The sequence below is a fragment of the Callospermophilus lateralis genome, chromosome 18, assembly GCF_048772815.1.
Source record: "Callospermophilus lateralis isolate mCalLat2 chromosome 18, mCalLat2.hap1, whole genome shotgun sequence".
NCBI classification, from domain to species: domain Eukaryota; kingdom Metazoa; phylum Chordata; class Mammalia; order Rodentia; family Sciuridae; genus Callospermophilus; species Callospermophilus lateralis.
The window spans coordinates 7,486,889-7,496,613 of record NC_135322.1 but is presented as its reverse complement, the minus strand read 5'-3'; the positions used below and the strand labels follow the sequence as shown (position 1 = coordinate 7,496,613).

Sequence of the window (9,725 nt, the reverse complement as noted above, 5' to 3'; positions counted from 1 at the left end):
AGGTCAAGAGCAGGTGGTGCTAAATGGAGAGAAATCAAAGCCTGTCTTAGAGATGCTCCCCAGCACCTCACATCCTCAGTTTCCTCCATGGGAAAGGAGGATGTTCAGGAAATCTCCAAACCAAGAAGACATGTGTCCTTCATCAAATGACTCAGAGTGTGAAACTAATCCCCAATCCACAAAGCCCCAAATTGAGGGTCTTCATTGCATCCTCAGACATCAGAACACTCTCAACCGTTCCCCACATCAGGACCCAAGATCCCAACCCGTGCAGACTCTCCAAGCTCCCAGTCCATGGGATCCACAGCTCCCGCCCCGCCCGAATTAACGTGATCCTCAACTCCAAACCTTAAGTGTGTCAACCCTCACATACACAAAGTCCCCAAACCCTGTTGCACCTCAAGCTGAAAAGTCCTTGTCCAGCTCAAATGAACTCTCCCGCATGTTCTCAAAACTCCCTCAAGACCAAAGTACACTCCAGATCCCTTACCCTGGGGACCCCACGAATGTATGCAAGACTCCCAGCCACCCTCCTGTCCCTCCTGTCCACCCTTGCCCAAGGCTACGACCTCTTATTTTCAGGGTGCACCTTCTCAGGAAACGGAGCCCCAAAGAGCCCTAAACGCGAGGCACCTTAACTAACTAGCCCCTCTCCGACCTTGATCCTTGACTTGTGCGCTCAAACCCAGGATTCGCTCAGGATCCCATTCAGACTGTGAGGAACCCGGTGCCGCGTCCTTCTGCCTTAATATTTCCCACGACTGTAACTCAGGTTTTGTGAGGGACAGTTTGGCTGCGTGAAGTCGAGAGCTTTTCAAAGGGGTATGTGTCACGGGAGGTCCCGGTTCCACCAGGAACTCCTGTCAAGTCCCCATTGGAGATCCCAATTCTGAGAAAGTACTTCCCTAGGGCTTTCTTTGGCCCCGCCCAGAATCTCAACTCTGCTTCTGATTGGACCACAACAAAGGGAGACCCACCTACCTCTCCATGACGTCACAGGGACGGTGACCTTTACAGACACCTTCATTCCAGCATCCACCCTAGCGAAGTCCATCCTTAGTCTCTGGCTTTCAGAGCCCAGGACCGGGCTTCTGGCCCTCAGCGTCCTCCCTTCCTGGGTCCTGGGGACCTGGATTCTGGTTTGGTACCTCTGCCAGCCTCAAAGATAGGGAAAGGCCGTTTCCAGCCTAGGATTAGCACTGCCAGAGGCGCTGGGGTCTTTTTCTCTACTGTGACTGGCGCCCCAAGCTTTATGGCGATTGAAGCTCAGTAATGATTCTCTCTCCTCATTTCAATTCCACATTCTCCTCCCCAGGTTAAGGAACGAACACCCAGATTTCAGTGAGATGGGAGTTCTTGAGGCCATTAATGGGGGTGCTAGAGAAAGGTATGGATAGCTCCCACCCTTGGAACCCCGAAAGCGCTCTCCTTGCTTTCCTTCCTGCTCCAGGGAAACTCACAGGGTTTTAGCAGCGAAAGGGCTGCCAGATCTGAGTAGGAAGCATAACCTAAAATATGAATAAAGTCAATCTGGGAGCTCCCATCTTCCCTTCAGTGTTTTATCTTACAGAGAGGGAGGGGAGGGGATGGGAGGGAGGGAGGGAGGACAGCTGCAGAGTCAAGGGTTGGGAATATAGAATTTTAATTTCTACCTCCCACTCTCATCCCCTTGGTAGCTGCTTGGGTTGGTACCCTGAAATCCTGAGAAGACCAGAGGCCTAGATTCCTGGAGGGGGAATGATTCAATTTGGCTGTGTGTCTGTTGAACCCTTTTCAAGGCACAAAAAACCAGCAAGGGCTCCTGAAATGAATCTAAGAGACTCGTGCTCTCTGGCCAGAACTTGTGCTCCTGCTGGGATCCGACATGGGTTCAGAGGTCTTGGTATCTTCAGATCCTTTCATCCCAGACCTACCAAATTTAGTCCTGTGAGTTCAGGGACCCACAGAGGTTGACAAGGAACAAATACCCTCTGCAGACTTGCTGGATGCCAGACATTAAAACCCAGATTCTCAACATCCCAGCTAGAAAACAGGACACTTCCGTGACCCTAATCCCAGAGATAACAGATGCACATCCTGTGTTGGGAATTTTTGATCTTACAAATTAGAAGTCACCCTGACTCACCAGAAGATGCTGCTGAAGAATTTGTTGTTCTTCCCCAATAGGTATTCCTCTCCCAAGTCCCATGTTTTATAATGTTTGTTTGAGGGAGAAAAAAAAATAAAAGAATCTTGACTTTCCTCAGGAAATAACAGACATGGTTGTGGTGACAACTGCTCCAGCATTTCCACAGCACGTGAGCAGAGGAGGTTACTCAATGACACCTAGCATCACCCAGGGTTCAACAGGATTCAATCCCCAGTACATACTCAAAACAGACAATGGTTCACTAGAGGTCGTTTCCCAAATCTCGGTCATTCTGGCAGTGCTGGGAGTGTTGAGTATGGCCGTAGTCCCTTCATCAGATTCTTTGCAGAACAACGTAGAATTCTGGATCTTTATTCCCCAGTCTCTGCAGGGATATTCAAGAACAGTAGAGCTGGTTCTCCATAGAACAAACCCCAATGGGAATTAGTCTAGGAACCCTGAAGGAGAGCTAAAGAGGGCTTGCTCTAGATCAACCATAAGGTCCTTCAGTCTTCTGAACACCAGGGCAGAAGTAAGAACTCTGCTAGAAAAGACCAGCCTAGTGGACTCTAGAAGGCAGGGTTCCCTGTCCTCAGGGGCAGCCATGCAGAAATACTATGGAAATGATGATCAGGTGGGCACCGTGGCTTCTGGAGCCACCAAGAGCTTCACTGGGCATTGCCAGCCATCAGAAAAGATGTTTTGCTGGTTATAGGTGTTCAGGCAGCTCCAGGAAGCCCCTCCCCTACTTCTTTCCAACTTCCCCTACTTCTTTCTGGCCAACTAGAATCTCTCTGGCCATGGGCACCACCTGCTCTGGGACCACCCCTGACTTCTCCAGAAGCTGCCAGGCCTCTGGAGACACGTCTGTTGGACTCTAGCCTGATGAGACCAGTCCCAAAAGTCTCCCTGGCTTCCAAGACCCAGCTCCTGTCTGCACTGGAGACAAGTTTTCATTAATGCCCACCCCCTCAGGCAGGACCAACACCTCAGGCTCAGGTCTACTCAGTTCCTCAGACTCCACCCTGGCCCCACAGGCCCACCCACGGCTCTGCAACAGCCCTCCAGGACATTGTCCTGGCCAGTTCCTCGTCTCCTAGTTCTCTCCAACTTCGATTTTCATCCTAACACTGGCCGAATCCCTGGGAATTCACTAGGCTCTGGCGCTTCTCACAGGCTGCTGAGCTGCCAGAACCCACCGACACCCCGCTGGGGAGCTACCACTGCTTTGGCCACCTACACATTCAGCCTCCTGCAAGGCAGCCTGGAATGCCTCCTAAAGGCCCTGATTCCATCCAGAGACACTCTGGGACACCTCCAACCACTGCCACCAACCGGGCCACGCCCCACACGAATCCAAGCTCCACTCTGTAGGCCATGGGAAACAGCAGGTCCCGCCCAGCGCTCAGATGCTGCAGCCCCGCCTTCTCCCAGGCTAGTCCCCCATTGGCTTCCCCCAACCTGCTTTAAGGTGCCAAATCGCCAAGGTTCCAAATGTAGCGTGGGTGAGTCAGTGGCTAGCTGCAGGGTTTCCTCGGGTCTGAAGATGAAGACTGGGGATCCACCTCTGTGAACAGAATCACAGAGAGTCATCCAGAAAGACAAGCAGACACGGAGATGGGGTCCCAGGAAGGGGGAAGGTCACCAATACCCCAAGAGAAAGAGGGAGAAGAGTGAGAAGGGAGCAGAAACAGTAAGGAAAAACAGAGACCCAGGGATGACCAAAATGGGTGGTGGGTAGATGTAGCAGGAAAGAGAGATTAAATAAATAAAGGCCAGTCCTACTAAAACCATTACCAAGAGGTGAGAAGGGAGGGGAGGAAGGAAGCAGAATCAAAGCCCACCCTGTGTGGCCCATCCCAGTGCCTAAAACCACCTCTCCCTCCATGGGCCCAGGTAAACCAGTATCTGACGTCCTGCTCTCATCGCCCAGGCTCCCTTGCCCATTCAGGACTGGAACAGGAGACAGGTCTCTCAGGGTTCCTGACAAGAAGCAATGCATGGGGCTGAGCCCAAACCAGGGACAGATGGAAGGCAGGTGGGCCAGGGGCAGGTGGACCACTTTGTGGCTACTCACATGACAGAGGAACCATGGGCCTGTGGCCTGGGGCTTGGTGGGGAGGATGGTTCCACAGGAGAGGGAGCTTTCCAAAGGGGGTGGGGTGCTTCCACCCTCCTTCAATACACCAGATAGCCTGGCCCTAAGGGAAGGTGGATATACATCCCCAATGGGCTGGGGTTAGGGGAATGAGGCAGAGGGACATCTGGGAGATGGAGGGGCATCTGGGGAGAGGGATGGGCCCTGGACTACAGGCCCAGGAGGACTGATGGCTGCAGTGGGACCCAGGAGTCTTACCTGGCTCTTACCTGTTGCAGGTCGGGCAGCACCCAGAGGGCCTGGCTCTGATGTCCTGGGTTAGTTCCTGATCCCTTTAGAAAATCCTGTGCCTCTGACCCAGCCCCTAGCACTGTGTGGGGACATTAAAAGGCAAGAGGAAACCCAACAGGAGGAGGTAGGAGGGGGTGTCCTGAGAAAACCAGGCCTGGGGCAGGAGATCTAGGTAGGCCTGGCCCTGGCCTGTTTCTTGGTTCTGGAATTATATCACAGTCTGCTGTCCCCTCCACCAGACCTCAGTGGTGCCATGTTCCTCACCCTCCTCCCTGAGGTAGGATCCCATCTCCTGATCTGTCCTCTGGGGGGACATAAGGTATTAATCAGTCCAGAGGAGTGAGTCAAATACTTAGACAACAAGACATGTATTTAATTATTTTTTCACTTTGAGGTCGTTGTCCTTGATGTCTTAGATGATGTATTTTCAACTCCCTTCGAGGTCGCTGACTTTGTTGTCTTAACAGATGACGTCTTAGAAGCTGTATTTGCAAGGCTGGGTTGTGAGCACTGTTTCTGTCTGGATCTTCGCCAGTAAATTAGCCTAGGGGAGATTGAATGAGGTTGGGAGGTGCAAATCAGGGAGTCATGTTAGGTAGGAAGCAGTTGGGACCCACTCCCCAACTCCCAGCCCCACAGAGCTGACCTATTCAAACAACTCTCAAAGCCTGGCCCTCCTAGGTAAGCCCCCCACGCTGTAACTCCCACCAGCTCTCTGGAAACCTCAGTGGCTCTGCCAACTGCTCCAGCATTGGGCAGTAGGAAGCCCCGCCTCTCCCTCCAGGTCCCGCCTTCTTCCCTAGACTCACCTGAGAAGAAGGGCTGCTACCAGAAGTATTAAGAAGCAGATCAGCAGCCCAAAGAGGCGGCCTTGCAGCATACTCTGGGCCTGCGACCGCTGGAGGGATGTGATGGGCTCTAGGTGTGCTGACGCTGCTGTACTTTCTGTGGGGCTTTCTGAGTTCACATCAAAGGGGCTCCCCTCAGTGTCTTCAAGCTTTTCTTTATGTTTCTCATGGCGGATTTTAGGGGGCAGCACTGATAATAGGAGGGCCAATAGCAGTCAGAGAAGGATTGAAGGCGTGCCAGCCCCAAGACGGAGGCCCTCCAGTAGAACCCTCCTAGGGAACACCATCCCTGCCACGAGAGGCCACGACAGAGGCAAGTCCTCCATGGCCTGAAGGCAGAACCCCATCTGAAGTTAAGCTTCCAAAGCTGAGAATACTTCCTGTACCTCCTAACAATACCCAGGGCCCCAGTTCTCTATCACCCCAGTACTGACCTGTGACATGATATGAAATGATGGTAGATGGGCCTGACATCACTGTGTCCAGCTCACAACGATATTTGCCTTCATCCGCTTCAGTCACACTTGGCTTTGTCAGGGTTGATTCCTTCCCCTTGTACAGCAAGGTCTCAGAATTGTTCTCCCAAACCTAGATACAAGCTCAAGAGTATCACAGAGGCATGGGGATTTCAGGAATTGGGGAAATACAGGGCTGAGAAACTCCTGGGGCCTCAGGAATCCAGGGGATCATCAAGCAGGACTTGGGGTGCCTGAGAGTCAGGAGTGACCTCACCTACTAGGCCATGAGGGTTGGGTGTAGGCCAGGGGCTCATACCAGCTTGAGTGACTTGGGGTTTAAGGGTTACAGGAGTTGGAGGGCCCCACCCTGTAAAATTTGTAGTCTGTGAGGCCTTCAGAAATATGGTGCCAAGTGAGCAGACAGTCCAAGTTCAGTTCTTCCGATTGATGGACCTCCACATGGTGCTCTGAGGATGGAGCATGACTGTGAGATGGTTCTTCTGGGTCAGTGCCCTCCCCAAACAGTCTCAGCTTGGTTTGGGCCAGGCCCTTCCCTGCCTCCTGTCTGCATTCTGAGCTCTCTGGACTGTCCCTCCTGTGATTCCATCCCTCTCCCACCAACTCCTCCAGCCTGGTCCCATACTCACCCCCACAGTTTATGGGCTTCCGGCAAGCGTGAACCTTTTGCTCACAGTGCTGGCACCATATCAGAGTCTGAAACATGATGCCTGGAGGGGCAAGGTCAAGGCTGTATTCACCCACTAAGAGATGGGTTTGAAAAGGTCAAGGGGAAGAGCTAAAGGGCTGGGGGCCTGCTGGGCCAAATCCCTAGGAGGTCATCCCTCCAAGGTCAGTAAAGAGTCCAAATAGGGGCCGGGGTTGTGGGTCAGTGGTAGAGCACTTGCCTAGTATGCGTGAGGCACTGGGTTTGATCCCCGGCACCACATACAAAATAAATAAATAAAATCAAGGTATTGTGTCCATCTATAACTAAAATAAATAAATAAGAGTCCACATAGGATACACCTGCTACCTGCAAATCCAAGCCAGAAAAAGGTGGCTGGAGACCCAGGAACCTCTCAGATGCTGCAAATGTGCATCCAGAAGGGGGGAAGGGGAGGGGTGGGTATCATGGGCCAGGATGAGGGTAGAAGAATAGCTTCTGCTGTCTGCACTCACCACATTTGTTGGGACATAAAGCTGCCTCAGAAGGGAGAAAAGAAGGAGAAAAGAATCAGACTTTTAAATGAGGAAGGTTGGGAGAGGGGCTGGGGAGGAGTAGAGGTATGGGGAAGGACCTGAGGGAGGTGACCCCTGAGGGGTCAGCAGGAGGAGGGGATGAGGAAGCCAAGGGCCTGGATGTGGAAATGCAGGGGGCTGGAGAAAAGGACTCAGGTGGTAGAAAGGGGATGGAGTTGGACGGGTCCAGGGTTCCCTTCTTTCCTCACCCTCCTTCTGGAAATGAAGAGCTTGCAGGTTAAAATCATCCTTTTCCTTGATCAGTGTGTGGTTGAGCTCTCTGATAAGGTCCTCTCCTGGGAGAAAGCAAAGTGGTGCTTAGTTCTCTCCTCCCCCAGGTGTGTGTGGGTTCTGAATAGGGTCTTCAGTCTTTGGAGGCAGGCATTCTTTTTTTTTTTTTTTTTTTTTTCCCCCAATTGAAACAGCCTCTAGCTGTTGCTGAGGCTGCTCTGGACTCCTGATCCCTACTGATCCTCCTGCCTCAGCCCTCCTGAGCACCAGGGGCTACAGGGAATGTGCCACCTGGAGGGGCTGGCATTCCATCTTCTGCCTTCTCAGGAAAGGGCACAGAAATCAAGTACTTCACACAGTGCCAGTCAGTGGGCTAAGCAATGCACAGGTATCAACCCACCTAATCCTCCCAGGAGCTGAGGGAGGAGGGCACTGTGATGCTGTCCAGTGTAGAGCTGAGGAAACTGCCCAGTTTCTCGCTCAGGGTCACAAGGATGGGAAGTGGCAGAGCCAGAATTTGAACTAGGCAGTTGGTCCCAGAGCCATGCATCACATCCCCAGGGTAGATATCACTAGCAATTGCTCTCCTGCAAAATCCAGGACCCCCCTCCCAGCCCTTCAGTCATTAACCTTTTACATTACTGTTTGTGATGCGTTTCAGCTCCTTCAGCAAAGTCCGGGACACCTCTTCCAATGAGTTCTTATCTGTGGGTTGATACAGAACCCCAGATTCCACCTTTACTCCACTCTAAGGCTACTACCTCATAATATCTACCATGCCCATGGGAACACAGTGCAAGGATAGACCTAATTATGGAACTCACTATTCTGTTTCCCTCTGGGAATTGTTTTCTTACAGACAATTGCTAGAAAGGAAGTGGAAAAACAGTGTTTGCTAGCTCTGGGAGGGCCTGGAACCTGCAACTTGCCTTCTCCATTCCCAAGATCAGGGGAACCTGGCCCATCCCTTTTTCATCACTGGCCCTGGAAATCCTGGACCCAATCCCTCTTAGAAGCACCAAAGATGAATGGGCCCTCTCTGCCCTGCCCCTCACCTATAATTCCTGCATAGGAACCCTCGATAAACGGCCGGTCCTGAAAATCTTTCAAAGTATTGTATACCATATCCATCACTTTTTCACGGTCTTTGGCTTCCAGGTGTCCAGGCAAGTAATCCTTCTCCAAGGACTTTACTGCTTCCATGACTGACGGCTCACATGTGACACAACAGCTTGCTGGAATCAGGCAGCAGGCCAGTGCAGCCAACAGGAGCACAAAACACGGCCCCATTGAGGCCTGAGCACTCGGTAGAGAAAAAACCAGGAGGGTCCTCTCACGCCCGACAGAGTAGATGACTCTAAACAGAGAGAAGCCAAAGCCCATCATAAGGTCCCATGAACCCCACATGTGCAATCTCCCCCATGGGAACAGGTCTTCAGGAAATCTCCATAGGATGAAGACTTGTATGCTTCATCAAATGCTTCAGAATTGTGTGACTTATGCCCCATCCAGAGGACCCCAAACTGAGGGTCTTCATTCATCCTCAGAGATCACCAATTTTTTTTTTTTTTTTTTTTTTTTTTTTTAGGTACCAGAGATTGAACCCAGGGACACTTAACCACTGAGCCACACCCAAGCCCTTTTTATTTATTTATTTTTTTACTTTGGAGACAGAATTTTGCTATGTTTCTTAAGCCCTCACTAAATTGTTGAGGCTGGCTTTAAACTAGCAATCCGCCAGCCTCATCCTCCGAGGTCGTTCAGATTACTGAGGTATATATACCACTATGCCCAGTGAGATCAGCAGACATTTAAAACATTCCCCACATAAGGACCGAAGTCCGCCCTAACCATGCAGACTCTCCAAGCTGCCAATCCATGGGATCCACAGCTCCCCCACAATTAATGTGGTCCTGAACTCCAAACCTCAAGCCAATCAACACTCAGACACACCCAAGCCCCCAAACCCTGTTGCACCTCAAGCTGAAAAGTCCTTGTCCAGCTTCAATATATCAGACTCTCCCACATGTTCTCAAAACTCCCTCAAGACCAAAGTACACTCCAAATCCCTTACCCTGGGGACCCCACAAATATATGCAAGACTCCCAGCCACCCTCCTGTCCCTCCTGTCCACCCTTGCCCAAGGCTAAGACCTCTTATTTTCAGGGTGCACCTTCTCAGGAAACGGAGCCCCAAAGAGCCCTAAACGCGAGGCACCTTAACTAACTAGCCCCTCTCCGACCTTGATCCTTGACTTGTACCCTGAAACCCAGGATTCGCTCAGGATCCCATTCAGACTGTGAGGAACCCGGTGCCGCGTCCTTCTGCCTTAATATTTCCCACGACTGTAACTCAGGTTTTGTGAGGGACAGTTTGGCTGCGTGAAGTCGAGAGCTTTTCCAAGGGGATATGTGTCACGCGAGGTCCCGGTT

The 9,725-nt window shown here is 51.7% G+C and overlaps 1 protein-coding gene across 1 annotated transcript; it reads right to left on the bottom strand.

Annotated features, from left to right (window-relative positions):
* Positions 1 to 5,638: 5,638 nt before the first annotated feature.
* On the bottom strand, positions 5,639 to 8,583 carry LOC143384312 (izumo sperm-egg fusion protein 1-like). The gene is made up of 8 exons (XM_077105901.1): positions 8,349 to 8,583; positions 7,924 to 7,998; positions 7,272 to 7,358; positions 7,003 to 7,023; positions 6,471 to 6,551; positions 6,190 to 6,290; positions 5,800 to 5,953; positions 5,639 to 5,694 (listed from the first exon to the last, which is right to left on the bottom strand). The coding sequence occupies exons 1-8, from the start codon at positions 8,581 to 8,583 to the stop codon at positions 5,639 to 5,641; spliced, it is 810 nt and encodes a 269-aa protein (XP_076962016.1).
* Between the last annotated feature and the right edge of the window lie 1,142 nt (positions 8,584 to 9,725).

Bases quoted from the DNA above. Each gene is read 5' to 3' on its own strand.
- LOC143384312 (XM_077105901.1), bottom strand. From the start codon at position 8,583: ATGGGGCCGTGTTTTGTGCTCCTGTTGGCTGCACTGGCCTGCTGCCTG. The intron at 7,999-8,348 runs GTGAGGGGCAGG...ATCAACCCACAG, and splicing joins TTCCTATGCAGGAATTATAG to ATAAGAACTCATTGGAAGAG. The intron at 5,695-5,799 runs GTCAGTACTGGG...TTCTGCCTTCAG, and splicing joins CATTTCATATCATGTCACAG to GCCATGGAGGACTTGCCTCT.